General features: G+C 33.6%; 1 protein-coding gene across 1 annotated transcript; it reads right to left on the bottom strand.

The window, feature by feature from the left end:
• Nucleotides 1-6,779: 6,779 nt before the first annotated feature.
• LOC143228240 (uncharacterized) lies at nt 6,780-23,468 on the bottom strand. The gene is made up of 4 exons (XM_076459531.1): nt 23,300-23,468; nt 9,360-9,507; nt 8,837-8,998; nt 6,780-7,585 (listed from the first exon to the last, which is right to left on the bottom strand). The coding sequence occupies exons 1-4, from the start codon at nt 23,383-23,385 to the stop codon at nt 6,857-6,859; spliced, it is 1,125 nt and encodes a 374-aa protein (XP_076315646.1). The 5' UTR covers nt 23,386-23,468; the 3' UTR covers nt 6,780-6,856.
• Nucleotides 23,469-23,856: the final 388 nt, after the last annotated feature.

Below are 23,856 nucleotides of genomic sequence, written 5' to 3'. Positions count from 1 at the left end.
GGGCAGCTAGTTCAGATAGCCCTCGTGTAGCTTTGCGCGAAATTTAAAAACAAACAGATTTAAGAAGTTAAGACGAAAACAATAAACAACACAATAAAATCATAACTACGTAGCAAGTAGGCATGCTAACGTTTATGTGACTTGAAGGAGATAAGCTGAACTGTAAATACTTGATAAATCAAATTACATGGTATTATAAAATATGAACCGTATTCAACGATACTTATCAACTTTCATAATCCATAGAAGTTTAGCTCTAACTGTGAAAGTAAAGCTAATTTAATTAAAGTTGAAATATACAAATTTTATGTAACATAACATTGTCTTAAATTTCCCCAGATAAGTCTACGAACTTACAAAGCTAAAATCTGGTGTTCAATTTCCGCGTTATACACAACAAATAGCTTAATAGGGCTTTAGTCTAAATAAAGCAAACAAAACAACAATGATAGAGAGAAAGTAATATGAAACTTTAAAAATATCGGCAAGAACATCGAAATTTGAACAGCTGTGATATTAATGTTTTCTGTAAGTGCTCGATCTGTACCATTTCACACAAATATCCCAGCAAAGAGAAAATAACTATATAAAGAAACCTCCTAGAAATACGATGATAACAATGTTTAGAAATCTAAAAATACAATAATAACACTGTATATAAAGCAAAAAATACAATAATAACACTGTATATAAATCTAAAAATATGATAACACTGTATACAAATCTAAAAATATGATAAAACTGTATATAAATCTATAAATACTATGATCAAATTGTACATAAATCTAGAAATATAATAACACTGTATGGAAAGCTAAAAATGGAATAAAACAGTATAGAAAGCCAAAAACACGATAACATTGTATTCAAAGCTAAAAAACACGATAACACTGTTTAGAAATCTAAAAATACGACAACACTGTATAGAAATCTGAAAATACGATAACACTGTATAGAAGTCTATAAATAAGATGAACACACTGTATTTAAATTTAAAAATACAATGATAACACTATATAAATCTAAAAATATGATAACATTGTATAAAAAGCTAAAATGTGATAACACTGTACGAAAATATAAAAACACGATAACACTATTTGAATCTAAAAATACAATTATAACACTGTATTTGAATATAAAAATACAATGGTAATACTGTATAGAAATGTCCTACTTAGTCGTTTTGATTATTCTGTCCTGATTAACTCTGGGTGTAACAGATTACTTTAGGCTAGGTGCTAATGTCCCTTGTTTAGGTCTTAGATCACTCTGCTCTGATTAGCTAGTGGTGTGCCAGACTAACATCAATTAGGTGTTAGTGTTATATCATTCGCTTCTGATTAGCTCTGCGTGTGACAGGTTAGAACACAACCATGATCTTAAAGTTCAGAATGCAATTTTTAAATGTTTGTAATAATGGAACTCAAACCATGGATCCACGCTATGCTCGGGTTAAATTTTAAAGTAGAACAGTTACATACTTGAACTCCTCTTTGGTTTAAAACCTACATGTAAAGCCACACACTGAAGATGTCCAATTGTCTATAACGTAAAACAAAGTCAGGTACCTTTAACATACTATTGGAATAAAAACTAGCATGTATACAAAATAAAGTTGAAACTTTCAATATACAGTAGTGTGTATTATAAGGCAGAAGGTTAGCACTAGTTAATCACCTTACAGTATAAATTAACAAAATATTTTATGATGAGAGTATAGTTCCATCTAAGAACTGGGATCATGTCTGTTATATTTTATTCAATATGCGCGGAACTAAATATGAAAACTTTTTCTTATGTAAACAGAAAACGTTTATACAATAGTGGTACATTAGCACTATATATATTGGTTCATGATGAATGCCAGATATTTGATATACGGTACTGTTATGTCTGGGGGAATATGTAACAGTGTTAGACGACGCAGAGCGAATGGATGCGCCACTTCAAACATGGAAGTCTTTGGTTTTCTCCTTGGAAGTTGAAAGTTCCATGTACCAAAAGTTTAGAACAGCAACGACATCTAAAATCATACCTAAATCAACTGCCTCTTTCAAAAAATGAACACTAGGTTTGATACGACAGAGAACCGTCAGACGCAAAATTCCATTACAGTGAAGCTAGGCATATCTCCTGTTACTAATAATAAGACAATATATTAGAAATTGAGTTTTGTGAAGAGTCAAGACATTCCCGCCACAATTCAAAGCAAACAGCTGTTTATATAAATATAATGAACAAAAGAATTGTAAACGCAGCAAAAGATATAAACAACTGTTCTAGACTTAAAATAAACACAACTGTTTTATAGAGAAACAGAAGAGACATAAACAACTGTTCTCGACGTAAAATAAACATTTACAACTGTTTTATAGAGAAAGAGAAGAGATAAACAACTATTCTAGACGTAAAACAAACATTTACAGCTGTTTTATAGAAAAACAGAAAAGATATAAATAACTGTTCTAGACGTAAAATAAACATTTACAGCTGTTTTACTGAGGAACGGAAGAGATATAAACAACTGTTCTAGACGTAAAATAAACACTTAGAGCTGTTTTGTAGAGAAACAAAAAAGATATGAACACAGCTGTTCTAAATCTGTACACATTTACTACATTACAAATCAACACAGTAACAGAGCAGATGAAATACAAATTATTCATTACCAATGTTCTTACTTACCCTTTCTCTTCGTTCGCCGGTGGTAAAGCAATACGTTCAAGAAACTGTAACATCGTAAGTTGTGGTTTGATTTTCCTCGCAGATAGTCCAATATGGCTTTTTTCTGTAAGTTACTGAACCTTATCGGAATTTTCCATGAAACAAAATCTAAGTATAAATTAAACTTGATTCATATTTCGAGACATTTTTTAACATACTCATCCTGACAATATATCAGATATTGTTAAGAAATCTAACCTTCGAATAATCAAGTTTTCTGTATTTCTTATACAAACTAAAAGGGTAACGATGTGGCTCCCTCTCTTGCCAAAACAATGAATTTCATAAGGTATTAATAACTTGAGTGCATCTGGGAAGTTTTTATCCAATTAAAAAAGAAGTAATAATATAAGGGAAAATTATTTAAATAGTAAATAAACTACTTTATTTTCTATCTAAATTAAACCAGACTTATTTAAAGCCACAATTAAAACATCTTATGAAGTGAAAATCACAATCGTGATTTTAAGTTTTGTTTGAATTCAACTACAAGAATAAATATTCAATAACTTTAATCATTTTAAATTTTCGATTATTTTACGCTCATACAAAGGAAGAATACATTCACAAATCTACTAATATAATTAATAATCGTTCAGTAGTTGTTAAATAATAACCTACGAATGTTGTATTACTTAATGTGAAACTTAATTAATTAATAATAAAGAAATTTCAAACTTCTGAATTATTTTTTTTATTATTTCAATGGTTAATTATTTATAAGTTCACTTGTATTTTGAAGAACCTTATACAAGATAAAAGTTTTAGAGAAACAAAAATACCTTTAATATTAATATAATAGGTGTAGCAGAATTCACTCCAAAATTAAAGACTGTAGAAGCAACACAAAGCGAGATATATAGATATTTATAACTAGCTTCGATCTGCAAAACACTAGCAATAGTTATCATGCCCTTCCTTGAAATTCCCTTCTATCATTTTCATGCACGGCATTCAAGCTGGGCTATCTTGCGAGCATTATGTGTTAGATCGAGAAATCGTTTGGAAAAATTGTACGTGTTCAGACAAGTAAACTCGCGTAGACGTAACTTTATTTAATAAAACTACACATTAAATTAATAATAAATTATAGTAATTGCAATTATTATAGTCTACAGAATATGAAACGGTTATGAACTTATGGTGTATCAAACGATCGATTTTACGAGATAAAATAAAGAAACTCACAAATAATAAAACCCACAGTAAAGAAAAAGTAGCTAAAAGGTGTTAGTAGCCCTCTATGAAGTGAACCGAAACTAAATTATTGAAAGTAAAGTAAATGTAAAGTTGTAGTGAAAGCAAACTTAGCTGTTTATACAGAAACAAACATCTGAATGCGTGTTCACAAAATAGCAAGCATATGGTTTCGAACGAATTGCACATGCGCATTTTAGACCTAACTAAACTGTACTTAGCTTAAGATTCATTTTGAGAAAATTACACACAGGTTAAGCGTTGTTTGTATGCAATAATTTGCAAATAAAAAACTTAATTTAAAATCTAAGCCAGTCTTCACGTGATCACAGCGACTTGTGTGATCGTGTACCACACTCGTTACAATAAAACGTTTAACTGAAGAAAAACAGATAGTGATTATGAAAAGAAAATCAAATGTGCAATACCAGACTCCTTAGACAAAGCCCTTTCTAATGATATGGGATTCGTAGCGTTTGTTCGAGAAATTTGCGAGAAAAGTTCAGGACAGACAAAAGCAATTGTATTATTTATATGGATTCTATACATATAAACTATTTGCAGTATGTTCAACATTTCTGTGTTTCTCCAATACTTCAATCTGATTATTGTAGGAAAAGCACCTGTCCACTCGATCAGATATCAAGTTAGTTTAGACCAGAAATGAGAACTTCTTAACAGTAACTGATAATATACTTTAGACCTACATAAAAGTTTCTTTGGTGGCCTGAAGTAAGCCTCATCAGGAATCTGTTAACAATAAAGTCCTATTTGTTGCTTTATACTGCCACATCTGGCATGGCTATCAAGGATAATTTATTTTTTCTTTAATAACTATTCAAGGTCGAATCATAACGACTTCTGGTTAATAAATAACCTTAAAAATAAAATCCTATTAATCCTAAAAAGAAAAGTTATTGGAATAAAAACAAAGTAACTGAAATAGGAATTTTCTTTATCAATTAACTCACGTTTAAAAATTTCAATATTCACATATTTAACTTATAAGTCATAAGCGATATAAACAGACGCATATTTAACTTGTTAACCCTAAAAACAAACACCACATTTACCGATATCGATATATAAATGTTTAACTCTTTATGCATATTTCGCCAACAGATGTCCAAAATGTACACATTTGTATAGGGTAACGGGAATAATAAATACGTCTTTCCGATTTCCTTCAAAGTAAAGTTAGACAACGAGTTATCTACACTCTGTTCATCGCGGGGAATCGAGTTGTGAGTTGTAGGTATTTAATTATTTTGCTTTGTATATATAGTATATATTTCATTCTTTATTGCATTGTATTTATTTACTTGTTTGTATATATTTAATTACGTTTTTGTTTTTTACTTTGTATATATGTGTAACATTTTCCCAGTTTGTACCGCTTTCCTTTTTTGTCATGACTCATTGTATAGTTCTCTCTCTCTCTACGTGTTTGGATATATAATTTTGTATACGCACCAGGGTCAGGCACACTAGACCTCTTTCTCCTTCCTTTTCACAGTTAGAGTGGATTTATTAATATATTTAAAGTAAATACGTAAGGGCCAACGTGATGACCAATGTCCATGTATATTGTTATTTCAGATTTTCTAAGTCTAGAACATAGGTAGCCTGTTTTATTTTAGCACTAGTATTTTTTATATATTTTTACATTGCTTTATTATTATTATTATCTTTATTTATTTTATTTTATTGTTTTTGTAATACTTAATTTTAACTTAATGATCTAATGTATAAGTTTATCGGGGAGAGGTGTTTAGGACTATCTTCATCATATATGCAATACCTAACTAGTGCGCATAATATCTAGTGCGCATAACAACTCATTTTTCTCCAATTTTTATCGAAATATTTTATTGTACTAGTTCATTTTTATTATAAATAAATTCAAAATGTGCGGGGAATCGAGTTGTGAGTTGTAGGTCGCTCAACTTACCGTTGTCGCCCAGTACCCGTTTATATTAAGCTCACAAGTCGAAGGCTCACGCCTGGTGTCCGAATTTGCTGTTTTACGTAAATAACCGTCAAAAGATATTCGTCACATGAAACCACATCTGTAGTCACTGAGACTAAACAATTACTTAAACAAAAGAAGCACAGATAGCCCATTGTGTAGCTTTGTGCTTAATTCTAAACAAACAAAATTTGACAAAACTAAAACCTAATCCCCCCTCCTGTATCAATTAGGGACTTTGGGACAGCGTAGTAGCTACGAATGTTGTGCACTAACTTTAACTGATTTTAAAAAGACATGATGTTGAGTGTATTACGTTGATTTTAAAAAGACATGGTGTTGAATGTATTACGTTGATTTTAAAAAGACATGGTGTTGAGTGTATTACGTTGATTTTAAAAAGACATGGTGTTGGGTGTATTAAGTTTAGCCAATTTATTGTGACGTGGCATAGTTCATTATAAATCTACCACAAACATTTTACAAGACATAGTGTTGGATGTACTAAGTTTAGCTGGTTTTAAGACCAAGTGTTAGATGTACTAAAATTAGCTGTTTTTAAGACCTAGTTTTTGGTGTACTAACTTTGGCAGATGTTAATAACGCCTAACGTTGAGTGTACGAAGCCTAGCTGATATTGATATTGAATATACGAAGTCTAGCTGATATTAATAACACCTAGTGTTGACTATACGCAGTCTAGCTGATATTAATAACATCTAGTGTTGAGTATACGAAGTCTAGCTGATATTAATAACACCTAGTGTTGAGTATATAAAGTCTAATTGATATGAACAACACCTAGTGTTGAGTATACTAAGTTTAGCTTATTTTAATAAGACCTGGTGGATTAACCAGGTTTAGCTTCTTCAAGTAAGAACAAAGATTAAGTTTCATTACACTTACTGGTACATTTATTTCTAGATAATTCCAGTGAAATATTGGGCCATCTGAGACATATTGTTAACTGTTTCTCTTTATTTTTGGTGTAGTATTTTTACAGAAGATTTCCCGGCTGATGGACACCCAGGCAGCTTTTCTCGCAGCTTCGTGTGTTGGAGAAACGTTTCGGTCTAGAAGGTCTCGATGTATGGCTAACCAAACAGCCCTTCTTACACGTTTATCTGAAGGCAGACACGATGGTTGAGCGGCTATCCGGGGAGCACTTCTGTCAACTTCTGTTTTTGGTAAACCAGCTCGTTCGAGTATACTTCGATGTACATCTAGGAAAACCGATTTTTCGTATTCCTTCTTCTTGTCAGACACAACTCCTTCAAATATAGCACACATCTGAGATACGGTTCTTTTGTTGGAATCGTCTAATGGTACGACCGGTTTGTCTATTTGTTCTTCCTGAAGAGCCAACCAGGCAGCTATTCTCGAAGATTCATCACTTGAGAGGCCCGTGCCTTCGAACAGTTCCCTGTTTATACCTATCCACATGGCCTTTCTCACTGCTTCTTCCCTCTGGTTGAAGACTCTCGAAGACCTCCTCTGAGAATACCATGAACCACACTTTGAAGGTCCGGGTTCTGGCTGGTCAATTCCTTCTTCTCGTTGTTCGTTGGACTCATTGCAATCCTCTTTCTCTGTAAGACCATCTTTTCGTCTTCGTTTGTCGGCTGACAACTTAAGTCTTTGCAACCTGCGAAGATGTCCTAGTTTTTCATCATAGCTTTCGGAGTTCTCAGACTGGTGCAAATAGTAGAGTGTTTATGTTTAGCATATAACATTGGTCTTGATTCGTTTACAAAATATATTAAACTACAGCTTACTTTTCCAATTTTTAATATCTTGGTCAGTGTTCCGTAAACTAAAAATTTGACACTGGAAACAACAACAAAACTTTCTAGTCACCAGTGAAAATAAGGTTTACTATAAACAAAACTATCAGCTTCACAAACCAATTTGTATAGTTCACCTGACTTCTCAAAATTTCATCCTTAGCAATTAAAATACTGAAGTAAGAACTGGATGTAAATCTGGTTATTATATGACCAGGAGTCTGATCAAAATTAATTTCTATCAAGTAAGAAAGGACTGACAGCAAACACGGTAACTACTTGGTGTGAGTGTCCAGCTAGCATACAGTTACGAATCCAACTCGGTTCTAATTTTAACATCTTCAGGAAAAAAAGTGTAACAGTATGATACAAATATAATGTTTAGTTTCTAGTTATGTCAGCTGTAACGAGAATTACAAATAAAAGGCATTGCTATTAAACATTCCTGTTATTTTAAAGAAACAGAATGAAAAGTCAAAGCTTTCTGGATCCTTGTTTGATATTCTTTGACAGTATGTTGTTTGAGCTAAGCCTATGATATAATTTTAGAGCATATGCATAAATCTACAGCAGTTCGTTTCTTAACTTGAAAACTATCTTGTGTATAAGCCTCCATACATGGGCTTTCTAAACCAAAAATGTGTAACTATTTAAACTTCGACTGATTCTAGGGTTTGTTTTTGTTGTTGTTGTTTTTTACTGCTGTTCAAAAATCAGTTGGTGAAAGTAAAAAAATTAGTGACAAGCTTTAGAAAAGGTTCTATACTGAATTGTTTAACAGTAATTTAACACGAAGATAAAGGTTCTATAGTATATTGTTTAATAGTAATTTAACATGAAGATAAAGGTTCTATAGTATATTGTTTAATAGTACTTTAACATAGAGATAAAAGTTCTATACTGTACATTGTTTAACAGCATTTAAAATTAATATAAAGGTTCCATATTATATATTTTTAACGGTATTTTAACATAAAGGTTGTATAGTATATACTGTTTAACAGTATTTTAACGTAAAGGTTCCATATTATACATTTTAAACTGTAATTTCAAAAATCAGTTGGTGAAGGTAAAAAAATTAGTGACAAGCTTTAGAAATGCCCGATGTAATGTCCATGTACTAGAGAACTTAATGTTTATAATTATACATTAGACAAACCTTGATGTTATGTTGATTTTTAACATCAAGTACTTCTTTGCTTGTGACATCTGTGGACAAAGGGATCAGCTCTTCCTCCTTCATGACGTCAGATAACTTTGCAGCGAGCGAGTTTTTCAAATTGTCTTTGTTTGTAGCTATTGATTGCCACATAATAAGAAACTAAAAGGATTAAATAAATAAATAATTATTTAAACTGTCAAGAGAAAAGATGAACAGAAAACAAGAAAAATCTTGAATCTCCAGAATTTACACGATCTATATAAAACACCAAATAATTTATGCAATCCACATATAGCACCAGATAATTCATACAATCCATATATAGCACCAGATAATTTACACAATCCATATATAGCACCAGATAATTCATACAATCCATATATAGCACCAGATAATTTACACAATCCATATATAGCACCAGATAATTTACACAATCCATATATAACACCAGATAATTTACACAATCCATATATAACACCACATAATTTACACAATCCATATCAATCATGACATCACTTACTTCACGTAAGCTTAACTTCATATCGTGATCTTCATCAGCTGCTGTGATGAGTTTCTGGATATCTGACTTAGAGGCAAATATTCCCAGATTCTCTAACATCACTGACAACTCATAAAGATCAAGAAGGCCATCCCGATCCTGGTCATGTCTACAAATACAGAACATTTCAATTCTTCAGAAGATCACATATATACCTCTAAAATTTTTGTTGTGTTTAACTATTGACTTAGTATGTTAAAACACTGTTAAACAATATATACTATACAACCTTCGTGTTAACATACTGTTTAAAATGTATAATATGGAACCTTTACGTTAAAATACTGTTAAACAGTATATACTATACAACCTTTATGTTAAAATACCGTTAAAAATATATAATATGGAACCTTGATATTAATTTAAATGCTGTTAAACAATGTACAGTATAGAACTTTTATCTATATGTTAAAGTACTATTAAACAATATACTATAGAACCTTTATCTTCATGTTAAATTACTGTTAAACAATTCAGTATAGAACCTTTATGTTTACGTTAAAATACTATTAAACAACATAGTATAGAACCTTTATCTTTGTCTTAAAATACTGTTAAACAATATACAGAAAACAACCTCTATTTTATGTTAAAATACTCTTAAACAATTTAAAATAGATCCTTCATGTTTTTATGAAGAAATACTACATAAAAAGAGAATGGCTTTCCATATATATTTCTCTTAAAATATCGTACAAGAAAAGTATGATCTTCATATACCATAAAACAATAAAATGATCACACTATTTGTACTCATATAGTGGGAGGGTTGCTATACACTGTAGAGAATGGGTCCATGAGTGACAATAGTTAGTACCTATATACTGGTTCATTACCCTCCAAAACAAAATAACAAACATTAGATTACTGTTGAATGATATCGTTAAACTCTGAAGGGCCAATGATTATGTAATTTTCTTTTCACAAAAATGGACACACACACGTTATGAAACCAGACTCTAACCCAAAATGTAGCTCCTTCATTATCTGTGAGGTGGAAAGTGTGGTTACAAAAGAGATACCCTCAGGCACAAAAAGCCACTTCGATGACTTACAGAAATATCTACTAGTACTTGAATCATTGTTTTAATAAAGTACAAGAATTATAAGGATATCTACTGGTACTTGAACCATTGATTTTATAAAGTACAAGACATACAGAAATATCTACTAGTACATGAACCATTGTTTTTATAAAGTACAAGACTTACAGGAATATCTTCCAATACTTGGATCACTGTTTCTACAATGTACGAGACTTACAGAAGTATCCACTAGTACTTAAGTCATTGTTTCTATAATGTACGAGACTTACAGGAATATGTACTAGTACTTGAATCATTGTTTCTATAATGTACAAGACTTTCAGGAGTATCTACTGGTACTTGAATCATTGTTTCTATAATGTACAAGACTTTCAGGAGTATCTACTGGTACTTGAATCATTGTTTCTATAATGTACAAGACTTTCAGGAGTATCTACTGGTACTTGAATCATTGTTTCTATGAAGTTCGAGACTTACAAAAAATAACAGTAAATCATAAAGCAAGTGATTAAAACGTTTTCAGCCTAATATTAAAATTATATAAGAGATGAAAACGTTTAGGAATTGAGGAACGGCAAGCTGTTGTTATATACCGACTTACACTTTAAACCATTTCTCAAACTTGTCACACTGTTGTCGACTAAACTCTATAAATTCAGGATAAGGATGTTGAAATGTCGAATTTGGCACGACCTCAAGACGTGAATAATCAGTCAAACTCTTATATTTCTCAAATTTATTAGTTAAATCTGCAACTGACTTCATTTTTAAAGAGGATGAATTTTTTACAACGATATAAATTCTGACGATTACTTTTTACAACGGAAACCAAAACAATAATTTAAAATTAATACATTTCTAATGAACTACTTTTATAATTATAGCTAAGAAATAATTTAAACAAACACGTAAGAATTTAGAAACCTTAGTGATTAGACACGTGTGAATTTTGAAGCCTCACTGAATATTAACCAACCGATTCTCAGTCGTTGCTAAGATACATTAATTTATGTAATAGTTGAAGTGAATTAACCTTTTTGCTCACAACAGTCAATGTTTTCTTCAAAGAAAACGTATTGTTTGAAAAATATATTGTTTAACAACACCTGAGGTATTTTTGTAGTTTAAAGTTATGTAGGTTATAAACTGTTTGTTTGTTTTGAATTTCACGCAAAGCTGCTCGAGGGCTACCTGTCCCTAATTTTGTAGTGCAAAGACTAGAGGGAAGGCAGCTAGTCATCACCACCCACCGCCAACTCTTGGGCTACTCTATGATCAACGAATAGTGGAATTAACCGTCACACTGTAACGCCCCTACAGCTGAAAAGGTGAGTATGTTTGGTGCGACGGGGATTCGAATCCGCGCCCCTCAGATTTTGAGTCGAACGCCTTAACCCACCTGGCCATGCCGGGCCTACAAGTTCTAGAGCTAAAGTTTAAAAAAAATTACTAAAAAATTAAATAGGTTTAACAGATGTCGATTTTATTTCTCCCAGCACCCTTCCGCTCCTAATATTAGAGTTTGGTGTTCTTAGAACAGGATTTTGGTCCGGCATGGGCAGGTGGTTGAGGCACTCGACTCGTAATCTGAGGGTTGCGGGTTCGTATCCCCGTCACACCAAACATGCTCGCCCTTTCAGCAGTAGGAGTGTTATAATGCGTCGGTTAATCCCGCTATTTGTTGGTCGAAGAGTAGCCCAAGAGTTGAGGATGGGTGGTGATGACTAGCTGCCTTCCTACTAGTCTTACACTGCTAAAGTAGGGACGGCTAGCGCAAATAGCCCTTGAGCAGCTTTACGCGAAATTCAAAACAAATAAAATAAGTTGCGCACAATCACAGAAAGGTATAAAAATAAGATAAAACCTATCATAGGCCTGTCATAGGTTTCTTACTGATAGATAGTACCAAGGCGATAAACGAGTTTATGTTCGTCTTTTTTTCTCTCTCTTTGTGATAAGTATGGAGAGCCAGTATTGTTTGGAGTGGCTGATGATGTGGTCACGATGGTTGAAACTTTTGGCCACAAATTTGTCTGGATCGCAATAAAAGATGAGTTCACGTGCTCCTTCTATTAAAATTTGTCCACAGTGTTAACAATACTGCAGTATACTAAACATTTCAATGTACAGGTCAACAATTATATGATTGTGTAAGTGTAGCACTTACATAATGTTAACGTGTTGTATATATCAACACGGACAGTAGTGAAAACCAATAACTGCCTCTGGTCTCTCAATCGTTCTTTAACTGACAGATCGTTTAGGAATTGATTGGTTTATTTCTAAAAGTGTCTTCCAAAGGTTAGTCGTTTGAAGTGTCCCAATTTTTATCCCATTTCCTATGATGGAAATCAGGATATTTTGCAGATGAATCAAAGTCGGAATCAAAGGAATTTGATTTCTACGAATTATTCTTTTCTGCCAGCTTTTTTTAGTGTGTACCCTGGCTGATCCTTGTAGCATGTTAGCGAGATGAAATCGTAATATATAGATCCGAACCCTTCATTGTGAAAAAATAAGCTGACAGTTCATGAATCTTATGTATACAATCAGACTCTAAGCAATGTAGCAGAAGTAGACAAACGTATAATAGATGGACAACGGAACTGTGTTTTTAATAGACTTCTACGAAAGTACATTTTTGGAAATATTTAACAGTGTAGTATTCAGAAAAACTGATGTTCCCAAGTTGTTCAAGTATCCCCAAGGATATAATTTCATACATTTGATGGACAGAATATTTCTAAATATGGACAGTAAACGGAACACAAGTAAAACAACAAATTGTTAATATGAGCGATTACGGCCCGGCATGGCCAGGAGGGTTAAAGCGTTCGACTCGTAATCCGAGAGTCGCGGGTTCGAATACCGGTTGCACAAAACATGCTCCCCTTTCAGTCGTGGGGGCGTTATAATGTTACAATCAATCCCACTATTCGTTGGTAAAAGAGTAGCCCAAGAGTTGGCTGTGTATGGTGATGACTAATTGTCTTGCCTCTAGTCTTACACTGCTAAATTAGGGACGGCTAGCGCAGATAGCCCTCGTGTAGCTTTGCGCGAAATTAACAAAAAATAACTAAGAACGTGTGCAGCTGGCGGACTTGCGACTTTCTATTGTTGGACTGATGTAACAGAAGAAACTTTTGATGAAACCCCACTTGATAGAAGATACATTGAAATATCCCACAAGTCGTCGGGTTACTTACTTTAGCTAGCAGTTTAAATACAGTTTCTAGACCAGACCAAATCAGTTTTTACAGACTTCTATATTAACTTTTAAACAAACACTTATAAACTAGCTTAAGGCCCAAGAACGATGGCTGCAGTTTGTATGTGACCTTAACCTTTTCCTACGAAAGGGTTAGTGGATGTTAACAACCTTGAGACATCTGATAACCACGGGTTTATTACTACGTGCAGAAATTGACTGAATATTAAGAAACATTATCCAAATAAACATTAATAAATAAATATTTTATATTAGTTGTGGAAAGGTTAAATAAGTAACTATTTGTCATTATTGAAATGGATCGACACATTGTTACTAGAACTTTAATCATTCGTATAACAGGGTAAATACGTGATGATTTAAGTTCTAATAACAATATGTCGATCCATCTAAAAACCTTATCTACAGAACTTAAATTTGAACAAATCAGTGGCATTAATAATAACACATCAATATGGATATGAAAGCTGACATTTAATGCTTTAAGCCCACAGACTTACCGTTGACCCAATAGAGGGCTGGAAGGTTGTTTTTGAATTTCGCACAAAGCTACATGAGGGCTATCTGCGCTAGCCGTCCCTAATTTAGCAGTATAAAACTAGAGGGAAGGTAGCTAGTCACCACTACTCACCGCTAACTGTTGGGCTGCTTTTTTACCAACGAATAGTGGGATTGACCGTCACATTATAACGCTCCCACGGCTAAAAAGGGCGAGCATGTTTGATGAGACAGAGATTCGTACCCGAGACCCTCAGATTACGAATCGAGCACCTTAGCCGCTTGGCCATGGGAGCCCCAATAGGAGATAAATGGAATAGAAATCGCAGACACTGATAGCTGACTCAGGTTAGCTGCTATATAAACATATACCTCTAACTTCTCACCTTGATAATCCATTGTTGCTTACGTTACCTTTCAAAGTTTAGTACTAGCTACGAAGTTTCATCATAAAACTGTTAACTTCCATCGCCTAAAGCACGCTCACAAACTCGTACACTGATATACCTTAACAGTACCGTGAATTGAAACAACGGTGTGAAAATACTATAGAACTGTTTATTTACTAAATATCAAACTACGTGATAATAAATATTCTATCACATCAAATAAAACACTAGGTACAACAAATGTACATTTGATAGAGTATCTAAGTTACTGTGTAAATTTTATTCATTACTAATAACTTCATTCACTTAATATTTTGATTGGATCCAACTGAAACATGTCTCACTGCTATGAAAAAATGTCATGTAAAACTGTGTTTTCATTGCGTTTACCTTTTTCATGAAAATTCACTATCAGTAGAACATTACACTATCGAAATATAAAAACTATTTTGCAACATTAATGTAAACAACACATACACTAAATCTTCAAGTAATAGTTTCTAGGTAAGGCTTCCTAGCTGATACTATCGTCAGATTTTTTATATCTAATCACATGTTGCTTATAGTTGTGTTACTAATGTAATCATTCAATTTGTGCTGTTCAACATTCGTGAACATTCTATGTAATATCCGTGCACATTTCCAAAACCACAGATGTGTACCGCTAGGTACACGTGTATTGCTGTATACACTATCGACATTTAACACGTTATCATGAACACGAAATCACTTCGGCAATCTTCTCGTTACCTTGTCTTGATAGCTGCACACCTTAGTGCTGCTATCTATAAACCATTAAAGTCAACATAATTTTCTTTTCAGGTTTTAGAAAATAAATAATCATAGCAAAACTCAGCAAACCTACGTTTTATTCAACTACATTTCTGTCAGCCAGGACTAGTATACATGCTTTTACTACATCATATATTATCCGATATTCTACGGATATCTGTGAAACTATGCTCGATAGTTCTGAAAGAAAAAAAATTGGGGTAGGTAATAATACATTTCCAACTCAATTTCTAAACTCCATCCTCAAATGTCCAGTTTTGACGTAGTAACATTTCCTGACACCATCATTTTCATGGCTACTACAGTTCATGTTTATCCCAACTGTACTGACAGGGTTCAATGACGTTTCAATAACCAATTTTATAAACTCTTGGACAGGTTCTTGTGAATTGTACAAGAAACTGCACTTGTAAATGCATATTATAAAATATTATACAAGTGGTAATAAATGATGTTTTATATGGTGAAAAGGCGGTAATATTTATATTACTAACCCAACAGTGTTCAACGTAATGTTTAAAAATAAAATATTAAGAGTTCAAGTATTTAAGCATTTCTTCCTTGACTGTGGCTTTTAAATTTTCACTATGGGAGCCCTTAAGGGTTCTTCTTTCTCTCTTAAAGATTTCCTCGGAGAACTGATCACTGGGAGGAAGCTAGTTTTTCTTCTTATCCTTCTCAAAATTTTCATGAGTTGATTAAAAAAGTTACCTGATGTTAGAACCAAATCTGATGTTTAAATGTTTGAAATCTTTGTCACCTTTCTAGAGTTCTCTTCTAAATACATCCTAGACTTTGTTTTGCATTTCCATCAGACATAAGCATTTCTGTAGTTATTTTTACATTCAAGACACATCCAATATGTCCAATGTAGTCAATTATAACTATCCTAACATCAAGAGACATGTTTTGTTGGTTTTCTGTAATAGGTTATTTTTATACAGATGTGCCAGCCTGTTCATTAAACGGATAAACGATATATATACAGTTTCGTATTTGATAATTAAGTCCACGTTCTTCTTAATTAGGCCTGGCATGGCCAGATGGATTAAGACGTTCGACTCGTCAACTGAGGGTCGCGTGTTCGAATCCCCGTCGCATCAAGCACCCTCGCCCTTTCAGCTGTGGGGGCGTTATAATGTTACAGTCAATCCCACTATTCGTTGGTAAAAGAGTAGCGCAAGAGTTGGCGATGGGTGGTGATGATTAGCTGCCTTCCCTCTAGTCTTACACTGCTAAATTAGGGAGAGATAGCGCAGATAGCCCTCGAGTAGCTTTGCGCGAAATTCAAAAACAAACAAAATTCTTAATTTATACTTTAAACATTTCATTTAAGTTTTAGACATTTTGTCCATTCAGATTGGTGTTCTTTGTTTAACTTTATTTTAGCTTTCAGGAGTTGATTTTAATATTCTAGTTAACTATTCTTTACCTTTTAGCTTACAGGAGGGATCAACAGTTTACTGGTCATCATAAACACTTGTCCTTGTTTTGATGTAGTGTAGTGTTTTTTTCTAATAAGAAATATCATTTCATACACCTGGTATACTGCTTCTTACATCAGTGGTGAACTCTGTGAGATGATATTCTCCAAACCTTGAGGTAGTGAACCCTAACTAATTACTCTATAGAATATATCAGTACTGAATAAAACACCTCAGGTGTATATGGTTTAAAATTTCAAGTTTTTATTTGTTAATTTTGTAATTACTACTGTGAGGTTACTAGCATCAATACAACAGCTACAATGGTAAAGGGTAAGTCTAACTGGGACCTTATGGATTTAAAGAACCCAGACGTTACTCCTTTTACTGTTGTTCTTCAGTAACTTGTGGTTCAGCTCAGATCAATGATTACTGGTCCAAACTATGGAAGTAAGGATCCATGGTTCGTCTTCTGGTTTCTCGAAAACAAATCGTGTGAGGACATTATAATAATGACGCTAAATCTCATTCATTGGTGTATCAAGAACTTCTCGTTTTTGCTAGTAGTAGTAAATAATTATAAGATATCATATGTTGCTAATTCCGAAGTCAGATTGGAAACGTTAATAAGTTACTAAAAACAAATAACTTGATAAGGTTTGATATGGAAACAGCAATCAAGTATTATTGGTTCAGGTGAAACAATGTTTTATTAGTTGTTCGCTGACGAATACATATTGTTAGCGCACTTTTAAACAGTAACCTATAACAAAAACCAAAAACAATTGATTTCCTCTAGGCCTAAACCAATAACACGAGTTCGTGGTTATTGATAAATAAATAAATAAAATAAATGTAACAAAATGTAAAAAGTTATATCAGTAATCTTAAGTTAATTTATTGCGTTTAGTTTATCATATCGTGACGTTTGTTTTCAACAATGATACAACTTTCGAAGTATTAAATAATACATTTAATAGTCACTCTTAAATTTGAACAGAAATTAAATATTTGTTATTTATGGATTTTCAAACCATCAAATCGTTTGTGTGTATTATAGTCACATGGACCCGACCTGATGACTAAATTCTGTAAGGTAAAACATTTGAGAAAAATACTTGGTGTCGTTAATTAAAATACGGGTTTTGATGCCACTTGCTCGATCACGGTTGTAAGATGTTTCACGTCCAGAATTCCCTTTCTTCCAAATATGGAGTCTTGTCGCATACCATTGTCAGTACGGAGACCAGATGTCGTGGTGCAGTCCCTAATTTAATTACCAACCACCGATTGCGAGGAGGCAACTGTCTGGCAGCAAAACATTTTTATTTTTATATATTAGTTATCAATCGAATTATTTAATTATAATTACGATTATTATCATTATTATATTTTACCACACCACGTTCCCATTGTAAATAACATGAGATTCATTAATATAACGACTTGGAGATCAACAATGTTTGCTATTCGCTTCTCATCACTATAACAAGACAAAGAAACGCGACTCCAGCATACATTGTATTCTGAAAATAGATCGAAATTAACAGAATACATTGTAAGAAATTATGCTTCAAATAAATAATAATAATTCAGAAGGCTTGCAATGAAATGTTCATATTCTTAGTTTGTAAAAGTTGTCTTTTTAGCTATACCTGTTCTATAACAACATACTTTTCAGGCTTAAGAGCTGTTCCCAGTACTAAATAAATCTACGACATTTACTGAAGAACTCTGGGTAAAATAATTGCTTTACGTCACTTTTTATTTTCAGAAATGTTGAATAAAACAGTGATTGTTTGAATTTGTTTTTGAATTTCGCGCTAAGCTACACGAGGGCTATCTGCTCTAGCCGTCCCTAATTTAGCAGTGTCAGACTAGAGGGAATGTAGCTAGTTGTCATCAGCCACCGCCAACTCTTGAGCTACTCTTTTACTAGCGAATTATAACGTCATGTTATAGCGCCTATACGGCTAAAAGGGCGAACACGTTTAGCGTTACGAGGATTCGAACCAGCGACCATCAGATTACGAGTCGAGCGCCCTAACCACGTGGCCGTGCAGGGGCTAAACATAACAATGAAATAACGAAGACAATAACAATACTGATAGCAAGGAAAATGTTTTAATTTTCTGATCTACAGGTTTTTACAAAGTACTTAAGTAAAACGCAACGTTAACCGGATATTACGCTGCTGAACAAAGAATATATATTTATTCAGGAGAATTTTTATCCGTTAACTTTCAAAAAGGGTTGCAGTACACACAATGCCAGGCCATTCTTGCAACAACCTCTGCATACGGACCTCCACCCTCTAATATTGATCTACATGTGGACAACAGAGCAGCCCTCTTCACAACTTCATCAGATGTCAGGTATGTTCCGTTCCATAAGTTCCGTTTCATTGCAATCCAGGAAATGTCTACGGCATCTCTTGGCGGATAAACGACGTTACACAGTCTACGATTGCAAGGTGAAAAGGTAGGATATCTCACTACTACATCCTTGGGCGGATGGCGATTCCTCAAAAGAGTCCGGTGATAAGATATCCAGGCATCCTTCATTGCGGATTTTTCTGTCGGCGTAAGTATTTGTTCGGGTGTCGTGCGGTAGATAGGTCTCCAACCACAGTATCTTGGACCTTCCAAATATGGCGAAACAGGCGGTTCAATAAATGGACGACAATAAGGCGACCACACTTTTCTTCTTACGTCAAGTAACCAAGACGGGACTGGTTCGCCATGTAATGCTTGTCTGTAAGATCTCCAAGCAGCCAGTCTAGCTGCATGATCCAGTGACGTACATGGTGCATCACACATTCCTTTATAAAACGCAATCCAAGCTGCTTTTCTAGATAACCCGTCGTGTGGCTGACAGAGGTCACTGCACAATGCACTAGTCATAGCCGAGCACGAATTTCTGGTGGTTATGGTGGAAAGACCTTTTTAACAAATTAGACGATGTGATAGTAGTTTAAAACGTTTTCATTTGCCGAATAATCGATTAAACAAAACTACAGTCACACTTTAATAAAAACACGTTTGTAGATACTGATTTTATCATACACAGTTCGGTTTACAAATTTACAATTTTCTCATCGTTAGTTTTACAATGTGAATTTAAAAGACTAAAACGTAATTAAAACAAAGTAAGCCAAGCCACCATTACTCACAACCTAGACTAGACGTTGCTATGATACAACAATAGCAGTATTGTTTAGATATTCTTTTAGGATCAAATCGTGAAAGTTTTAAGATAAAAGTAGAGGATGTTGTGTTCAGTAGACGTAAAATAAGTTTAATGAATAACAAAACGATCTTACTCTCCAGATAATTAAAATAAACGTTTTTATTTCAATCACCATTTCGCTGTTGTGGCCTTATTAGCTCTGAAGAAGCCGCAATAGTGAAACGTAGGCTCAAACAAAAATAGATTATTTTAATAGTAAAACATATATTATTTTCACAGTATTGTAATTTACAATAAAAGAATTCAATCTTGGTTGTCAACCTTTCACCTCTCTCACTGAACACTTCCCAAGTTATGGTTTTGAACAGTTAATAATAATAGAGCAATCAAAAGTTGTTACTCTAATCTCTCTGTATAAAAGTCATATCCATTTGAAAGTTGGTAATCATGGTTTTTCTCAGGTTCCTGTCTTTTGTATGTTTCAAAATCTCAGCCACATTGACATCCATCCATGTGCTTATGTTACTGAAGTACTTTAACCTTGGGTTTTCTCTTTTTCTACCCTCTATTTTACCAGTAATTACCTTACATTGAAGTTATTCCTTTCTTACTGTGTGTGCTTAGAAACCCAGTTGTCTTTCTGTGATGGCTATAAACATTTCTGTGGTTTCAAGTTGCTTTTCCATGCCAGGCGAGATGGTTCAAATCTCACTAACATAATAGTATAATTAATACACACACTATCTGATAATGAGTTTTTAAATACATTTTGACAATAACTCTAAAAAGAAATCTTCACTCTCCGTACAACAACTTTAATGGGCATTCTGCCATTACGGTTTAATCAAGGCAAGAAGCACAAGAATTGTTAGATGTCAGAATATACTTTAATTTTTCAGGTTCCTTTGGGTCTTCTCTTATCTCTAAGCTGAGCGAAACGCGTCGTCGTCCACAGATAAGGTCAAAATATCGTGGTCGAAATACTATTTATACAGTGGTTAAGGCACTCAACTCGTAATCCGAGGGTCGCAGGTTCGAATCCTCGTCACACCAAACATGCTCGCCCTTTTATCCGTGGGGGCGTTATAATGTGACAGTCAATCCCACTATTCGTTGGTAAAAGAGTAACATAAGAGTTGGCGGTGGGTGGTGATGACTAACTGTCTTGCCTCTAGTCTCACACTTCTAAATTAGGGACGGCTAGTACAGATAGCCCTCGTGTAGCTTTGCGTGAAATTCAAAACAAAAACCAAACCAAGAACTCCTAATTAACTCAATATAAAATGTGGTGTTTTCTAGATTACGTGTTTATACCGAAGTTAAATTTCACTTTCTAAAACCCAGTAAATCCTTCTCAGATCCAGACTAATCAACGATCCGAACGAATTTTTGTAGTGTGTTGAGGAATCCCAACCTTAATGTGGACATGAAATTTGGTACAAATACGATCACATTTGACAAAATTACTAACCAAGACAGAAAAAAATACCTTATTTAGCCATTATAAAAATGCTTCAAAGTGATCTAGAATCCAGATCTGGACCAAATTTGGGGAGGATTGATCCATATTGACATCCCATCTTGTGTGAGATTTTCATACACATCAGTCTATTAGTTTTCGAGATAAGAGCGCAGAAATAGATATACATACACACACACGGATGCAATTACAATACCAACGGCCCCTCAGAGAACCAGAGTAATTAATTATAATCATGTTTCGTAGCCAAGAAAAGGCATTCACAACATAACATATTCTTTAAAGCTATCACATCATTGCAAAATTATTCTAAACATAACTCACGAACGAAATCAGTCTCGAAACGTTATTTAAATCAGATAATAGTTTAACATCTAGTGTTACCATTTGTTTTCTAACCTTGTAGCTTTGTGTGTGGTTCAATTATTTTTAGTTTTCTTTTTGTTTTAAGTTGCTTTCTTTTTTAAAATATTTATATATAACGATGAAGGCTCCGGTAAAACGACCAGAAACTAGCAAATAAAAATATTTCAACGTAGAGAACAGTCCGTGCATAATTCTACAGTTTCTTTAGCCTTTTTATACTGTGATTATTATATTGTTTAAATCTAAATGCTTCTACTTCACGAGATATTATTTTATTGGGTGTTGCATTCGTTTCGGAATGACATTCAAAATTACGTCATAAATCAACAGACTATATTGAAAAATAACGATTCGATAATTAAAATGTCGTCAAGAAAAGAGAGAATGAGAATAAAACTGAAGATTTTTTAAGGTGATTTATCTCTGATGTCTTTATTATCTTAATATTTGAGATATTTCCTTACTTCCCACCCTCAATAAATCGGCAACAAGACTGGGAGCTCACACCGCTAGAAACTGGTGTTTATTGACAACAACAACAAAAAAAAAAAGCTACACATTGGACTATCCGTGTTCTGCCCACCGAAAGTTTCAAATCGATTTTTAGCATTATAAGCCCTCAGACTTACCGCTGAGCCACAAAGGGAGGGGACTGGTACCCCAAAAAAAAAGATGTTTCAAAAATTATAATATACACCACGGAGGTTCATCCCAACCATTCACATACGTACACACTTTTGTCCCACCCAAACACTGTTTTCTAAAATTGGATTCTTCACCATCAAAGCCCTCCTGCTTTAATTTTTGTTTTATTGGTTTGATTTGTTTGGACTTTCGCGCAAAGCTACTCGACAACCATCTGCACTAGCCGTCACTAACTCAGTAGTGACAGATTATCGGAAAGGCATCGCCAACCCTTTTGCCAACGAACAGTGGGATTGACCGTCACTTACAACGCCCACACAACTAAAAAGGCGATAATTTTCAGTGTGACGGAGATTCAAACCCGTGATCCGCAGATGGCGATTCGAGTGCCCGAACCACCAAGACATGTCAGGCCAATTCTTATTGGAAACAGTTTTTTAGGCACCGTTTAGATGGAATTAAATATTTCTTTGAGGCCTACACTAAGATTGGATACTTACGTGACAAATTAATCGCCTTTAGTACGATTACGATAACATGTAAATGTCACAAGGTCGCTTACTTCTAATATTGATATGTCTTATATACAACAATATGCTCTATAAAAATTAAATAATAAAAATAATTCAGTCGTATGATTGTAACACTATTATACATTTTTCTTCTCGAAACAAGACCAAATAATGAATGTAATATTTAAAAATAAATTAAGCCTATTACCATAGTTGTATGGTATACATAGCCATGCTTCATCACATTATAACTTATACTGTCATAGTAACTTAACATACATCGTTAGTAATATAAATTATTACTCAAGGCTAGACTAGTCTATAAATGTACCTTTTTGCTTTAACGAATTCCGCCTTCCTGCCTAGTGTATTTAACTTTTTCATACTTAACTTTCTCTTCTGGCAAGACAATATCATAATAACATTATCACAATCTACAAGGCGAATTATACCAGCACTAGATCATTTATTGTACGTCTGCAAAATAAAATGGCGCTTAATCTAATAACGCTGACATCATGCGGAAGTTACTGTGATGTTCCTCTTACTTATGAAATATATATAAATAATAGCTTCATCACATGAGTTTTAAAGGCTATTTTTTTAATGGGTGATTTAAATTTTTTCCATTATTTTAGTGTTGTCGTATAGATTAGTTTCAAAATCTATTTCATTTAATTTCAAAATCTATTTCATTTAATTTCAAAATCTATTTCATTTAATTTCAAAATCTATTTCTTTTAATGAGTGTCTTAATTTCTGTTCTATTATTTTCATTTTGTGGTATAAATTAGTATTTTGATATTTTATTGATAAGTGTTTTTTATAGCAAAGCCATATCAGGCTTTCTTCTGTGTCCACCGAGGGGAATCGAACCTCCGATTATAG

This window comes from Tachypleus tridentatus, chromosome 10 (genome assembly GCF_004210375.1).
Source record: "Tachypleus tridentatus isolate NWPU-2018 chromosome 10, ASM421037v1, whole genome shotgun sequence".
In the NCBI taxonomy this organism is placed as follows: domain Eukaryota; kingdom Metazoa; phylum Arthropoda; class Merostomata; order Xiphosura; family Limulidae; genus Tachypleus; species Tachypleus tridentatus.
This window is presented reverse-complemented; position numbering and strand designations above follow the sequence as displayed.

What these genes read in the sequence shown, in the direction of transcription:
- LOC143228240 (XM_076459531.1), bottom strand. Translation starts at nt 23,385, where the DNA reads ATGATATTGTCTTGCCAGAAGAGAAAGTTAAGTATGAAAAAGTTAAAT. An exon ending in GAATTCGTTAAAGCAAAAAG is followed by an intron (nt 9,508 to 23,299) that starts GTACATTTATAG and finishes CTGTATTTGTAG; the next exon opens with ACATGACCAGGATCGGGATG. An exon ending in TGAAGTTAAGCTTACGTGAA is followed by an intron (nt 8,999 to 9,359) that starts GTAAGTGATGTC and finishes TAATCCTTTTAG; the next exon opens with TTTCTTATTATGTGGCAATC.